At 37.0% G+C, this 15907-nt stretch overlaps 1 protein-coding gene across 15 annotated transcripts in view; it reads left to right on the top strand.

Moving 5' to 3' along the window:
• Positions 1-15907, top strand: part of ADAM22 (ADAM metallopeptidase domain 22) — a 235764-nt gene that overhangs the window by 175502 nt on the left and 44355 nt on the right. For 14 of the 15 annotated variants that reach the window (XM_042965798.1, XM_042965686.1, XM_042965704.1 and 11 more), the window contains exons 15-21: positions 1885-1984; positions 4411-4482; positions 4708-4800; positions 8642-8722; positions 11745-11795; positions 12019-12082; positions 13787-13892. In XM_042965798.1, the coding sequence (XP_042821732.1) occupies positions 1885-1984; positions 4411-4482; positions 4708-4800; positions 8642-8722; positions 11745-11795; positions 12019-12082; positions 13787-13892 (567 nt within the window). The remainder of the gene's footprint in view (positions 1-1884; positions 1985-4410; positions 4483-4707; positions 4801-8641; positions 8723-11744; positions 11796-12018; positions 12083-13786; positions 13893-15907) is intronic. The other variant, XM_042965695.1, reaches the window with a different exon arrangement.

Below are 15907 nucleotides of genomic sequence, written 5' to 3' on the forward strand. Positions count from 1 at the left end.
ATATAAGTGGACATCGTACTTGCAGGCTGGTGGGAGAGACTTTATAAAAACTATCCATTATTCTTTTAATTATGTTTCACTTTTATAAAAGTTCAATGTTAGGGGTGCCTGGGTGCCTCAGTTGGTTAAGCGTCCAACTTTGGCTCAGGTCATGATCTTGCGGTTCGTGAGTTTGAGCCCTGCGTCGGGGCTCTGTGCTAAAAGCTCAGAGCCTGGACCCTGCTTCAGATTCTGTGTTTCCCTCTCTCTCTCTGCCCCTCCCCGGCTTGCACCCTGTCTCTTCCTCTTAAAAATAAATAAACATGATGGGGCGCCTGGGTGGCTCAGTTGGTTGAGCGGCCGACTTCAGCTCAGGTCACGATCTCGCAGCCCATGAGTTCGAGCCCCGCGTCGGGCTCTGTGCTGACAGCTCAGAGCCTGGAGCCTGTTTCAGATTCTGTGTCTCCCTCTCTCTGACCCTCCCCTGTTCATGCTCTGTCTCTCCCTGTCTCAAAAATAAATAAAACATTAAAAAAAAATTAAAAAAAAAAAAAACATGAAAAAAAAGTTCAATTAAAACAATTTTTGAAAAATAGAAAATTAAATATTAATTGCTACTTGTCTCATTATTTGGTAATAGCCATGGTTAATGTGAAAATACTGCTAATTAGTATTTTTTTCTCTTTCCATGTTTATTCTTGCTTTATAAAATTTGGATCTTGCATATGTCATTGTTTATTAATTTTTTACGTAACATATTATATAGTCAGCATTTTTCTGAGTAGTTTTTGACACCATGATTATTAATAACTACATGGTATTCTATTTTATTAATATATCACAGTCTAGTTAGCAGTTTCTTATTTCTATGCATTTAGGTGATTTTCATAGTGCTGGCTATTACAACTTGTGTAATAAATAAATTGTGTAACTTCCAGGGGGAAGTTCCTCTGTTCCAACATCTTTGTACACATAGCTAGTTATTTCCTCAAGAAGAATTTCTTAAAGCAGAATTATCAGATTTAAGGATATTTCTCATTTTGAAGGTTCTTAATATATATTGCCATTGTTCTCTAGCCACATTTCCTTTTCTACTGATCTTTTATTACTTTTTTTTGGTATACCTTTCTTTATATATATATTTATATATTTATATAAATATATATATATTAATATATATATAAATATAAATATATATATATATATAGACATAAACTTAAGGAAAGTTTCAAGAATAATAACAAAGAAACTTCTTAGAATCTTAAGGTGCTAACTTGGTGCCCCATCACCCCCAAGCACCTCAGTGTGCATTCCCTACAGACCAGCTCCTCCTACAGAACCACAGTGCAACCAAGGAAATCATCTGATTCCTAGCCCTCATTCAAGATTAGCCCTCTATTTCAAAAATGCCCCTTTAACAGAAGATTCAGAATCAAGCATCGTGTTTAGTTTTATGTCTCTTAGTGTCCTTCATTCTGGAACAGTTCTTTGGTTTTTCTTTGACTTTCATGACTTTGACACATTCATAGATTATAAATCAGTTACTTTGTAAGATGTTGTGCAGTTTGGGATCCAGCCAGGTTTTAATATTTAAGAAAGACTCATTATGAAATAAAGTATTCCTATCTCTCTTTGATTGAAAATACAGGTATGTGTTGTTTCCTTTACGTGTGTATGCTAACAATGAATAACCCATAGTCACGATTACTTACCCGATGAATAATTTAGAAATGTATTGGTGGAATGAAAGTCTTATGGATTTAACACAAATTTTGTACGTAAGTGGAATTTATTCTTTCATCTTTAAGAATAATGTTGCAGTTCTAACAATGTTCAAATTTAAGACTAACATACAGATAAGGGACTAAAATTGTACCCAATTATTGCTTTTCTTCTGTCTTCTAGGTATTACCTTCCTAAAAAATTCACTCAGTGTAATATTGAAGAGTATCATGACTTTCTGAATAGTGGGGGTGGTGCCTGCCTTTTCAACAAACCTTCCAAGGTAATAAGTGTGATCAGAGTTATTAGTTAATAATCTTTAATAATAATCAGTTGTTATATTATATATATTATATTATAATCTATTACAAGCACAAGTTTTTAGCCATTGGGTCTTACAGAAGAAGGCTTTCTAACTTGGCTTATATGTACATATACTAGATACGTGAAATATCTGCATTTTATTTTATTTTTTTAAATGTTTATTTATTTATTTTGGAGAGAGAGGTGGAGGGGAATACAAGCCAGGGAGGGGCAGAGAGAGAGAGGGAGACAGAATCCGAAGAAGGCTTCAAGCTGTCAGCGCAGAGCCTAACACAGGGCTTGAACTCACGAACTGTGAGATTATGACCTGAGCCGAAGTTGGACGCTTAACCAACTGAGCCACCCAGGAGCCCTAAAATACCTGCTTTTATTTCATTTTATTAATGTTTTTTCATCTTTGAGAGAGAGAGAGAGAGAGCGCACAAGTGGAGGAGGAGCAGAGAGAGGGACACAGAATCCAAAGCAGGCTCCAGGCACTGAGCTGTCAGCATAGAGCCCCATGTGGGGCTTGAACCCATGAATGCGAGATCATGATCTGAGCAGAAGTCAGATGCTTAATTGACTGAGCCACCCAGACGCCCCTAAAATGTCTGCATTTTAAAGTCAGCCTTAATTTTGGGCATTTGGGGCTCTTCTGATAGGAATAGAAAGCAGGTAGAAAGACTGTGTTACTTCTGAAAAATAATTAGCTTACAAAGATGGTGTCATTTGCCTTCTTTCTCATGTTCTTGGATCCTTGTTTGTTGGATATGTAATCACAACTCATACTGATAGCAAGGAGGGCATTGCTTCCCACATTACTCCCCACCACTGCCTTTCAGAATGAGCAGTATGATTAAAATTACCATTACTTCTCAGTATAAAAACCAAGGCTGCTTACAGCAGAAAAGGAGAAAGTCTTTGTGTACTTAGACTTTGTCAGAGGCTTTTCCAACATGCAGGGCATCTTCTGGTTACTGACTTGAAAGCAGTAATTTCCTCATGCATTTGGAAAACTGCATGCAGTAGAAAGCTTTGTCCTTGTTAATTATGTGAACCATTCCGTGCTTCTGTGTGCCATAGCAATGAGTGGCATTGCCTTTATAATCATTTTTCCTGGTTTCATTCTCTCTCTGTTCCAGTGAAATTTAGGAAGAGTATCATATTGCCTTGAAAAGCAACTTGATAATTGTGAGACTTGTTGCAAAACTTCAGAAGGGATATTTGATCTAAATCCCTGCTGCTATAAATGAAAAACAATTCAAGCCTCTTTACCAAAATAACTGATTATTCTGAACTCAGAGTAAAAGAATAAGTGTGTTTTTCACCTTAATAAGTTTTAGTTTGGTTTTAAAGCTGTCTGATTTGTTATGATCCCTTTCAACTGAAAATAGAATCTAAAGATGTTTTGATTATTTTGTAGGAGAGAAGAGAATATTTGAAATCAGGTGGGGGTTTTGTTGTTGTTATTGCTGCTTTTTTTATTCTGTTTTTCCCCCCTCTAATTAGTTAAGAAAGTGTATGTGTGGGTGTATGTCTGTGATAGGTGTGTGTTCCAGCCCATTCTATAACACATAAACTTTGATGAACTTCTGAATAAGTAATATGTAAGTGGAACATAGCAGCTACTTACTAATTTTAACTATCACCATAAGGTAAGTTATGCTCAAAAGATAATGTAATCGATACAGAGTTAAAAGATAAAATGGCCTTAAAATATACTCTTGTACAGGCCAAAAGTTGCTTCCATCTCTGGGGCAAATTATTATTACTGTTATCTGTAAAACTATGTTAATAGGAGGAGTTCTATTTAATATTAAATAAATCAATGGATTTATTAATTTTTGTGATGTTTTCCTACTTGTCTATGAAATAACTCTCTATTTCACAAGGAGTTATAGTTAGTAGGCCTTCACAGATAATTGAACTTGATTCTCACAATAATTTGTGGTGTAGATGGGCAGCTAATATTATTATTATTCTTGCTTGAAATATTAAGGCATCTATGTGCTCAGAGATGACAAGCCATTTGCCCAAGATAAGTAGCTGAGCCAAGATTTGAACAGACTTTCTGTCCCCAAATCTCTTGCTTCCTCTTTGAAATGAAATTTTCAAGGGTCAATGGCTAGATCATCTTTATTTTGGTGGAATTTACTAGACTTGATATGTATGTTACTTATGTAAATATAATTAAATCTGAAATGGAAACAGAAGTAGACACTTTTGTTCTAAAGCTCCCAGTTTTAAAATTTTAAAGTTGAGCTTTCAAGTTTGGGAAAATAAAAATATACTTTCAAATGACTGATAAGTATGCCGCATGCGTAGGTGTGGCACTTATGGTCCCTCATAAGGTCTTTGATCTTGATTTATCTAATTTGTAGTTGTCTTTTTGGTTTCATCCTGCAGCTGCTCGATCCTCCTGAATGTGGCAATGGCTTCATCGAAACTGGAGAGGAGTGTGACTGTGGGACCCCTGCAGTAAGTCTCTGGGTGTTTTGATGTTTTTTTTTTTTTAGGTTATTCAGAGTTATTCCACACACTGAGACATACAGAGCTGGTGTTATGTCTGGAAATTTCATAGGATATATGGAAGAAAGATTATTATTGGGGGGGGGTCTATATACTTTTCTTTAAAAAATATTCTGCTACTTTCAGGAAAATGACATGATTTCCTGATGTTTTGCAAATGTTTATATTCCTTAGGAATGTGTCCTTGAAGGAGCAGAGTGTTGTAAGAAATGCACCTTGACTCAAGACTCTCAATGCAGCGATGGTCTTTGTTGTAAGAAATGCAAGGTAAATAAATGTTGAGCAATGACTAATTGACAAAAAAAGAGGATATATTTGATTTAATCGTTAAGACTGGGTAAATATAATGTAATAACAATAGTAGTGTCTAAGATATATTGAGTGACTAAGTGCGAGTGTGCCTGGGGTCTTGTACCACGTAAGTCACAGAGCTGGGTCCTGAACCTTGTTAATCTCCTCAGTTTGTCTTTTTATTACTGCCTCCCTGAGAAATATGCACATTGTATGAAGCCAGGTGTTCCTAACCTTTGAATTGTGTTTTTCCTTTCTTTGTAAAGCCAAGTGGCTATTCAGTAGATTCTTTTTCCTTGCCACTCTGCTTGGTGTATTTCTTGCATTAGCAGTTGAGAGATCGGAAACTATAGTTTTAGACATGATAACACTTCACATGAGAGTTTAGAATGCATCTTTATTCACATTATCTGTTTTCATCCTCCCAATGGCATCCTATACCTCTCTCCAAATATTTAAGCCTTAACATCAGGACGAAAAGTTATTTGAGGCTTATCTTTTTCAAATAAATCTATTTCTCTTTTTCTCTTCTCATATAAAATCTGGTACAATATTCTACATTATCTCTGAGGTTTGGTATACATCTTCGTATGTATTTTTTTTTTTTTTTTTTAGCAGAGAGAGCCTGAGCAGGAGAGGAGCTGAGCGAGAGAGAGAGAGAGAGAGAGAGAGAGAGAATCTTAAGCAGGCTCCCTGCTCAGTGTGGAGCCCAATATGGGGTTCCATCCCATGACTCTAGGATCATAATCTGAGCCACAATCAAAAGTCAGACACTCAACTGACTGAGCCACCTACGTGCCCCTAGTACTTACTGAGTAACTGCTACAGGTTCTTAGTAAATATTTGTTGAATGAAGAATAAATATGTGCAACACTCTCTTATTGATTATATGCTGATTGACTAATGTTAGTCTAATGAGTTAAGGGAGAGTAGGATATGAACCTATCATACTAAGTATCTACTGTGTGCCGGGGATTGTGGTAAACACTTTTATGTTATATCATCATGAATCTGGATTTCTCAATCCTGGCACTATTGACATTTTTGGCTGGATAATTTTTTCTTTTGTTTTGAGGGTGTGTCTTGTGTACTGTAAGTTATTTAGCAACATCCCTGACTTCTGCCCATTAGATCCAAGCACCACCCCTCCCAGCTGTGACAACCAAAATATTTCCAGACATTGCCAAATGTCCCTTTGGGGGTAAGATCATTGCTGCTTGAGACTGCTGTCGTAGATAATGCTCACAACCACACTTTTGGGAAAGGCATTATTATCCTTATTTTTCCAGTTGAGCAATCCTGGTCTCAAGGAAGTGATATAACCTGCATATGCTCATTCAGCTATTAAGGAATAAATGTGAAGTTACATCCCAGATCTGCTGGCAGCATTTGTGTTGTTTCCACTTTATCACTATGTCTCTGGCAGCTTTTTAAGACAAGCAAAGCACTGGCAGAGATCTCTGAAAGCACTTTCTAAAAAAGGAATATAAAATCAAATATGAAACAGACATTTTTAAATTTGGGCTGCATCAACTATATAATCTGTCAACTTCTCCAACTACCATAACAATGGGTCCCCCATCATTCATTTTAATCTTCGATGTTTTAAGTCTGCCCATTTATAAAATGCCATTTTTATTTTTAAGTATAGAATTAGGCTCTTTGTGATATGAATATTTCAAGGAACAAATATAAAATAATAGAATCATAATATGTACAATAAAATGTCAGGATTAACTATCCCCCAAAGTAAGCTACAGTTATACCAGTCAAGTAAGAGCTTTTTTCCACTCTCTCTATCCTGCACCTCCGGCTCTTACTCCCACCCTACCCTCCTGGAGGAGCCAGAGGCAGGATAGTGAATGGAGGAGGGAGAACAGAAAAACAGGATGAGAAATCCTGTGTATCTCTGTTTTCCCTGTATGTATTTATGCTAAAGTATCTGTAAGTCAGAGTTGGCAAACATTTTAGGTAAAGGGTCAAGTAGTAAATAGTTAAGGCTTTGTGGGTCATAAGCTCTCTGTCTCAGTTACTCAACTCTACCTTTGAGAGCAGCCATCAAAAATACAGAAACAAGGGGCACCTAGGTGGCTCAGTCGATTAAGTGTCCAGCTCTTGGGTTTGGCTTATGTCATGATCTCACAGCTTCATGAGCTCGAGCCCATGTTGGGCTCTGTGCTGACAGCAGGGCACCTGATTAGGATTCTCTCCCTTCCTTTCTCTCTCTGCCCCTCCCCTGCTCACGCTGTCTCCTTCTCTCTCAAAATAAATAAATAAACTTTTAAAAAATTTTGTAAAAAAATACGGAACAAATCAGCATGGCTATGTTCCAATAAAACAGATGGACAGCCACTTTTTGTCCTCAAGCTATAATTTGCCAACCCCTGCTCTAAAACATTGCCCATTGACTTAGTATTTTTCTTTACTCAGTGGTAAGTTTCAAGAGGGCAGGGATTTGGGTCACTTTATCTACTGCATATCCCAGCACTTAGAGCAAACTGTCCTTCACTGGGCTTTCTTTCAGAAGTTTCTTGGCAGTTCTAGAACATTTACACTCTCGTATAAACTCCATCTTAAATCTGCTTATATTTGTACCTGAGATGTTCTAAAATTGTGGCTTACTTACCTCAATCCCAAGAAATTGGAAGGATAAGAACCAGAGTATATGATTTTAAATTACTTGTTTATTTCCTTATTTTCATGGCCTATTTACTCCCACTAAAATGTGAGTTCCTTGCAAGCAGGATTCTTGTGCTTTTTTTTCCTCCACTGAATCCCCAGTGACTAGAAAGTGCCTGGCACATGTTAAGTGCCTAGTAAATACTTGGTAACTAAATGAATACAAATTTTGTTTCGCTCTTCTAAGAAATACTGTTGAAATCCTGATTGGAGTGGGCTGTGCATATTCTAGGAACAATAGGAAACGCAAGTGCTTGGAGGGTTGTGAGCAAGGCAGAGAAAATGGAAGTTAGTGGGGGAGGGAGGGGCCCACATCGAGTGTGTGTTTGTGTGAGCAGACATAAAAGCATAGCATTTGTTAGCATTTTGGAGAGGGAAAGAGAATAGTATGGAAGAGGAGAGAAGGAAGATGATGACTTTGTGTGTCTGTTTTGTGAGGATAAAGACTCTAGCAATTTATAAATTCAGTGAGCTTAAAATTTTATTTGTAACCCCTATACTTATGAGAAATATTTGAGGTAGTTGAAAATAGAGAAAAGAAAAAGCAAAAACAAACAAAGAGGAAAGACTCTTCCCACACACAGGTATACAAATAACAAGAACATTAGACAAGAATAAAAGACCAAGCCATAGATCTATATAAAAACGAGGCAGGAGATAAAGGACAGTATGGGAAGAAATTGCTTTGCCAGAAAATCTAACTTTTGCAATTCAGCCCGGAATGTAACATTCAGATTCTGGGCAGATAAGCCAAAGAAGAGTAATGTGACAAAGGTGCCAGTAAGAAATGAAGAGGAAAGTGTAAATCTAAAACCTTTTTGAGAGGGAGAATTAGTAGAACATGGACTGACTTGTCCTTCTGGGGAGAGGTACCATCAAGATGTACCCTATTTTAGTAGATGTTGTAAGACTTCTGTGTGATGAGTATGCAAATTCTTTCACACAAGAGAAACTCTCTCTGAAAACTTACTAAATGAACGTTTCATTCAGTAACTGTGGTCTTCAGACTACCATCTTAAAACAGCTTAAAATATTCTTATCCAAAAATATTCATGTTGCTTTTTTTTTTAAGACGATAGATACTGTGAGAGATTTTTTTTCTTCAACATTTTTACACATTGATTTTTGTTCATTTTAGTTTCAGCCTATGGGGACTGTGTGCCGAGAAGCAGTAAATGATTGCGATATTCGTGAAACGTGCTCAGGAAATTCAAGCCAGGTACTTTACAGAATCATTCCTCTAAACCTGATGGCAAAAAAGCAGGGGTAGCTTAAGTGCCCTGGCCCCCAGACAAAGTGTCAAGGGACACGATGTCTTTTCTACATCAGTTCTCATTCTCTCTTTATTTACTTCTGGGAATTTAAGTTTCCGTGATCAAAGCTTGAGCAGATGTTCCGTGTAATTTTATCTTAATGTTTAACTAACCTAAGACTACATTCATACCTTAACTATTTTGGTTTTAAGGAGAGAGTAAAAGGCATTTGCTTTTTTGTCTAATTTTCAATTCAGCTGGTTGAGACAGGAGCCAGCCAAGGCACAGAGACCCACAGAGCACTGGGTTGTGAGAAGGGGTCTGTTCTATCTTTTGTTGATCTGAGACCACATGCAGCACCTCACCCATTAATACCTGCTCTTGAATTTAGTATCATGTAGTTGTAAATGGAGAAGATGTGGGAACTGATACACTTTGGTGAGAGTTCACAGATTTCACATGGTCCTTATATTTACAGACAGTCTTCAGTTTGCATGGTAGTGTGGGACCATAAAAATGACCATGCAGGCTGAAGTCATGTAAAGTCATCTTAATCAATGGAAAAAATGAGAGTTGTTCTGTGATCTTTAAAAAATGTTGCCAGCCTACTAAAACCTCTCTTACTCTTGGTTTTAAGTGAATAAGGAAATGAAAAAATAGACCAGTATTTATTTAGCATGCTAAATTAAAAGAAATATTGAGAATTAAAAGCTTTATTTTTGTTGTAAAATCCTTATCAGGAGTAGTTTGAGCTGTGCATGTCTTCTGTTCAGAAACCTTAAGATCCATAGTAAGCATCTTTTCTGTGCCTTGTTCAATGATCACACTCCCTTCTAAGTTTGGATCAGCTTTTGACATTTTATCCTTTGTACTTCCAATGTCATGAAATATCTCCAGGAGATGTGAAGATGTGAATGGGAGGGGTTTTTTTTTTGGCCAAACAGCAGTATCAGCATTCCTAGTTAGTGCTTTTTTTTTCTGTAAGTCAATTTACGTTTGATTGGAATTTCACTTCTAGTGTCATCACTTTTCATTTCTTTTCTGCACTTTCATCTTTTTCTGGCCAGCTCCCTCTTACGATTGTCCAGTTTTATAAAATGTCACGTGCTATTACCCAGAGACAGAGAGGCAGCACAGCTACAACCTTTGTTGTCTGTGCATGAACTAAATGCATACAGGCAAGTACCAGTCGCTTGCGGACTGTGCGAGAAATGACAGGTTGGATCAATGACCACAATGGCAGCTGTCATATACCTAGTGACCACAGACTAACGAGCTAGCAGCAAAGTTTGTGCTTTATGCAGTTACTCACAGTCAATACGCTGTGGTAACTGAAGTTGGAACCGTGTCATTGGGGTACTGATGTCATTTAACAAAACCATGGTGACTGAAATTCATGTATATTGGAGCCATGAAAACAAGGACAGCCTACATCTTTTTCTTCTAGAGAAGAGGGATTCAATAGTGGTAAACCTGCATTAATCATTAAAAATGTTTTATTTTAAAGGTAGTCATCCTAAGAGACTAAAGATCTTTCATATGAAAGTCTTTTCTTTTCTTACTATCTGATTAGCATTGTTTTTCTAAGTTAACACGTAGTGATGATGAGGATACAATTAATGATTGCCTCATATGTTCCTGGAGGCGGAGTGTATTAAAGCAACTTCTTTGGAAATCCAATAAGTAGGAGTTTTAAAAAAAAGAAGCCCAAATCCAAAGATGGCATATAAAGATCCTCTTGTTGAATTAGTTGTAAACAGCATAAACTGCTGTTTAATTATAAATGAGTATTTTATAAATTTATAATATTTTATAATTATAAATGAATAATGCAGTACGGTGGTTATATGGTTTGTTAGCACAATGCAATGTACTACAGCTATTAAAGAGATTCCCTACAAAAACACTTATTGTGACATGAGGAAATTCATGTGATGAAAAAATAAAGAGAAGAAGCTGAATATAAAATACTATCTATAACTTGATTACATACCTGTGTTTAAAAAAATCAAATTTTGGGGGCGCCTGGGTGGCTCAGTCCGTTAAGCATCTGACTCTTGATTTCGGCTTCAGTCATGATCTCACAATTCATGACTTCGAGCCCTGCGTTGAGCTCTGAGGTGACCTTGTGAAGCCTGTTTAGGATTTTCTGTCTCCCTCTTTCTTTCTGCCCCTGCCCCACTCTCACGAGCTGTCTCTCTCAAAAATAAAGAAAGAAAGAAAAAGAAAGTAAATAAAGAGTAAAAAATAAAATTTTGTAGAAAAATGTAAAGAAAAAGATGTACCATAATATAAAAAATTGTCTCTGGGTGGTGGGAACATGAGACTTTTGTGTGTGTGTTTTTACTTTTTTTACATTTACTAACTTTTCTCAAGTGAGTGTGTAATTATTAAAGATAGAAAAAAATGTGTAATAAATTTAAAAATTACTCTTTATAGCCACGCAGGAATGTTTTACAATTTTCTGCACTTGCTACAAGGGAAAACCGAGGCTATAAAATAACATGATTTTTCTAATGTGCGCTAGGTGGATTTCTGCTCAAGGAGCATTTTAAGAGTAAGGGCTGTGGTGCTTCTCATGGTAAAAAAGAGGAAACTAGCTATTGCTCGTTTATGTTGGGATCCTCCTTGCTTTTGTTTTGCGCTCTCGTTTTTCTCGCTCTGAGGAATGATGTATCTGTATAAAGCAAGATGCTCTGAAATGTTGGGGTTGTCTGAGTCATTGCTGTTGCTTCTTTTTATTTGCTACTATGTAATCAACTGTTTATACCTCTGGTAGATGCATATTTTTAGAGGAAAGTGCACCAATTGTTGTATTTCCTTTTGCTTTCTCTTGATCTTTTTTGTTTTTATTTTCAGTTGTTTTAAGAGACTTACCATATTATCAGACTTTTATTTTACCTTTTTTTTAATGGAAACATTACAGGGATTAGCTCAGCCTGATATTTTGCTGTGCACGTGGTTCACAGTTCTGTTTTCATTTCCTAGTGTGCCCCAAATATTCATAAAATGGATGGATATTCATGTGATGGTATTCAGGTAGGTTACTTCATCTTTACCTAAATCTTTCATGTGTGCCAGCATGAAAGAAATACTGAAATCTTATCAAAAGAGGAAAGTCAGTTTAAATGTTTTGTAATCCATTCTGAAGATAAAAGGCTTTATAATACTCATCTACTAGCTGTCGCAGTCGCAGTTTCTTTTTCAGTGATCCGACATAAGCAGACACTGCATCATTAATAGGTGTGCTTTTCCATTTTAGGGGATTTGCTTTGGAGGAAGATGTAAAACCAGGGATAGACAATGCAAATACATCTGGGGGCAAAGTAAGTAAATAGCGTGGATTGATTGCTTTCACAATATGATATGAGGCCATATGACGTGTGGGCTGGAAGTTAATTTTGAACCACTTTATGACTGGGGGATTCTCAAAGACACTGCAAGTCTTGGAAGGGTCACTTTTGTGGAATTAGAGAGGAGCACCTCCCTTGAAAGACACTTGGCTAGTTGGTTGTGCCTTTGGACAAGAAATAAGGTGCCTTTGCTGCCAGGCAGGTGAAGTCCACCCCAGAGTATGCAGCCTGGAGAATAGAACAAACCTGGATTTGAGCTCCGTTTACACTTCCCTCAGCTGAATGTCCTTAAGCAAAACCTGTACAACCATATGGAATGGACACGCACCCTGGATAGGGCACCCTTGGCACTGTAGCACTTTAGCTAGAGTGGCTTTTTCTTCCTCAACCATCTCTCTTAAAATTACAGGTGACCTTCTGCTGAGGTAGCTCTACTGTGTCAGAAAACAATTTCAGCATTATCGCTTTCAAAGTTTGTCACACTTTCTGAGGGAAATGTAACATTGATTTCTAAAACATACGACTTAAATTATATCTTTATTTAAATGTGTATTTAAAGGTTGTGTCATTATTTTCCCCCAGTGTTACTGGCCCTTTTGAAAGCAGTTTTTTTTGAAACTCCTTCAGAAGACAATTTGTATTAGAAAGCAAGCTCAAAAGATAATGCTGATCTTTACTTGTCACAGATAGTGGCTGCATTCTGTTTGGGAGGGGAGGTGTGTGCACGTTTGCACTCTGAACGGAGTTACAGTTTTGTTTCCCCCGCTTGAGATAAAAGTGTTGCTCACCGCAAGAAGTAGGGAAAAAGAACTACCAATGGTGACTAGTTATTTTTTTAAATATACACAAATGCTCCTGAAACCAAGACTATACTGTATGTAAGTTAACTTTAATTTAAATAAAAAAATAAAATTAAAAATTAAAAAAAAAATATACACAAACAGTAATCATTTGATTAGTTTGCAGTAGTCATTTTTGATCTTACTACAGGACAATCCCATCAGCCAGCCCTGGCTTTAGCAAAATTAAAGTTTTGTAATGCTGACATTGTTTAAAATGTTATTTGGCCCTCATACATTTAACATGAATTCAAGCTTATTTAGAACAGAATAAAATTAAGGTGGTTTTTTTTGATAGTTGTTAGGAATTAACAAGGTAGAATTAACTATAGACTTAACTATAGAATTAACTATAAGAATTAACTATAAACAAGGTAGAATTCATACTGTTTCTTAAATCTTTAATTATAGTGCATAGCTATTTTAATAAACTCATCGTTATGATTAATAAAAATTGACACGTGAAAAATTTGTGCTTTATATTTGGCGCTGAGATTAAAGTGTGGAGTATTTATTCTGGGAGCCATTTGGTAGTATCTTGCCCTAATTATTGGCCAAATTGTGAGGAGTGTTGTTCCTTGGAACCGATAGCCTCAATCCTATCAAAGATTGACATAGATTGGTTTTCCAAATTTCCAATGAGCAGTCATGAAGAATGTAGCTGAGTCATGGATGTCTGTGGTCAAGTAAAACTCTGGAGAACCATGGGTCCAGGTTTTGGAACTGGCCACATTGTCATGAAGAAGAGTCCTTAGATGGCTTCTTTCCCTTACTGCAAACATTTTGAGCAACTCACATGTTCTGTCCCTCACTGAGAGAAAACTCTATTCTGCTTCAGAGGTGATGGCATCAGACAAATACTGCTATGAGAAACTGAACATCGAAGGGACAGAGAAGGGTAACTGTGGAAAAGACAAAGATACGTGGATACAGTGCAACAAACGGTGAGATGAAGTTTGTCCAGAGTTTATCCCTTAGTGAATTACAAGCATTACTTTCAGCGTCCCATTTCCTCTTCTCTGCATCCTCCAGAGCTTTCGGTTGCCTGCTCACCTCATCTTTTCACTGCATCCCAGCACCAACTTGCAGAAGCCTCCCAAATCTTAACACATATGCTGGCCTCTCCCCAAAGGCCCAGGTCACACTTGCAGCTGCCTCAGGACTTTCTCACGTAGAAGGCACCTGCTAGCATCTCAAAAGCAACAAAAATTAAAGCCACCAGAATATGTTCTCAGTTAGCTGGCTCTGACTTTCGAAACCACTGTTTTTGTCAGAGGTGACCATAACTCACTGTCCTCCAGTTGAGAAGCCTCACAGTGGACCTTGATGCCACTGTCCCTCTGATACATTGTCCAAATGCCAAATCATGGTCATTCTTCCCTTTTACTCCCCCACCATTTGTCTTTAATTCATCTTTTCATTCCTTTCCTATTACCCCAGCTAAGACCTATGTTAACGCTTGGTCTATTACAAAGGCCTCTTAACAGTGTTTTAAGCCAAGCAGATCTGGCATGCTGTATTCTACTCTTCTACTGAGGGGCATCTGGGTGGCTCCGTTGGTTAAGTGTCTGACTTTTGGTTTTGGCTCAGGTCATGATCTCACAGTTTGTGAGTTTGAACCCTGCATCTGGCTCTGCACTGACTGTGCAGAGCCTACTTGGGATTCTCTCTTTCCCTTTCTCTCTGCCCCTCCCCCCCCACCTCTCTCCATACTTTATGAATTATTTCTGGGTTTATTCTAGAAATAAATCATTTTCGGGGTACCTGGGTAGTTTGGCCACTTAAGCATCCAATTCTTGATTATGGCCCATGTTATGATGTCACAGTTTGTGGGTTTGAGTCCCACGTCAAGCTCTGTGCTGACAGCATGGAGACTGCTTGGGGTTCTCCGTCTCCCTCTCTCTCTGCCTCTGCCCTGCTTACTGTCCATCTCTCCTTCTCTCTCAAAATAAATAAACAAACGTAAAGTCATTTCCCTCTTCTCTGAATTCCCACGGCCTTTTGTTCTATTACTGTGGCCCTTGTCCCAGCCTCTCTGTTTTATCGTTGTTTATGTGTGTGATTCTCTTCTCACCGAGAGTGTATTTGCTTGACCGTGTCTTTTTTTCTTTGTATATCCTAAAGTACTTTGTAAGCTCCATGCACATAAATAAGACTTATAAAAATGTTGACCATCTCTTCTGTGTTAAGAAAGCATTTTTGTTTATGATAGATATGATAAAATGAAATAACTTTTAAAAATTGTTTTTTAAGGATGAATTAATACATTTTTCTGTGCTAGTGATAGATGTAAGTTCTAATTTTTCTCTTTTCTCTATCTGATAAAGCCTATTTCCATATATAATCTCGCTAGTCGACTAATCATTCTTGACAAGATAGTTATCAGTATATGTATTTATAATTATGTATGTTAGTAATTAAAATGTTCTATATACAGAAAATATGTCAGATAATATTTTGTACCAGTACAAATATTTTACAGGTTTAGTTATTATATGTGGCAGTTGGAAGAATAGTGGAATATATTGAAAAAGGGATCATGAGTGTGTGTGGGTATGTGTCTATATATATAGACACATACCCTCCCCCCCACACACACATAATTCTTCTTTATTTGGGGGAAACAGGTTAAAGAAAGAGCTGTATTCCAAAAGAATACTCACCCAAAGGTCATTTATTCACTTACCAAATATTAAAAAATGTTTTCACATATCCAGTAATATGTTCTAGAGAAAGAGATTCTGATCTAAAAGATGTCTATCTGATGGATAATTTCCTTTAACAAATACTTGAACTAATGAACAGTACAGGAAAAGCTAGAACACAGTTGGGATTTTGGTGCACTAATAGGAGTTTCAGAGAAGACACTTTTTAAAGTGAGAGGCAAACTAATTTGGGCGTATTTAGCTTGTAATTTGAGCAAATAAAATATAAACAAACATGAAAAACAAACGCTAAA

This window comes from Panthera tigris, chromosome A2 (genome assembly GCF_018350195.1).
Source record: "Panthera tigris isolate Pti1 chromosome A2, P.tigris_Pti1_mat1.1, whole genome shotgun sequence".
Classification (NCBI taxonomy): domain Eukaryota; kingdom Metazoa; phylum Chordata; class Mammalia; order Carnivora; family Felidae; genus Panthera; species Panthera tigris.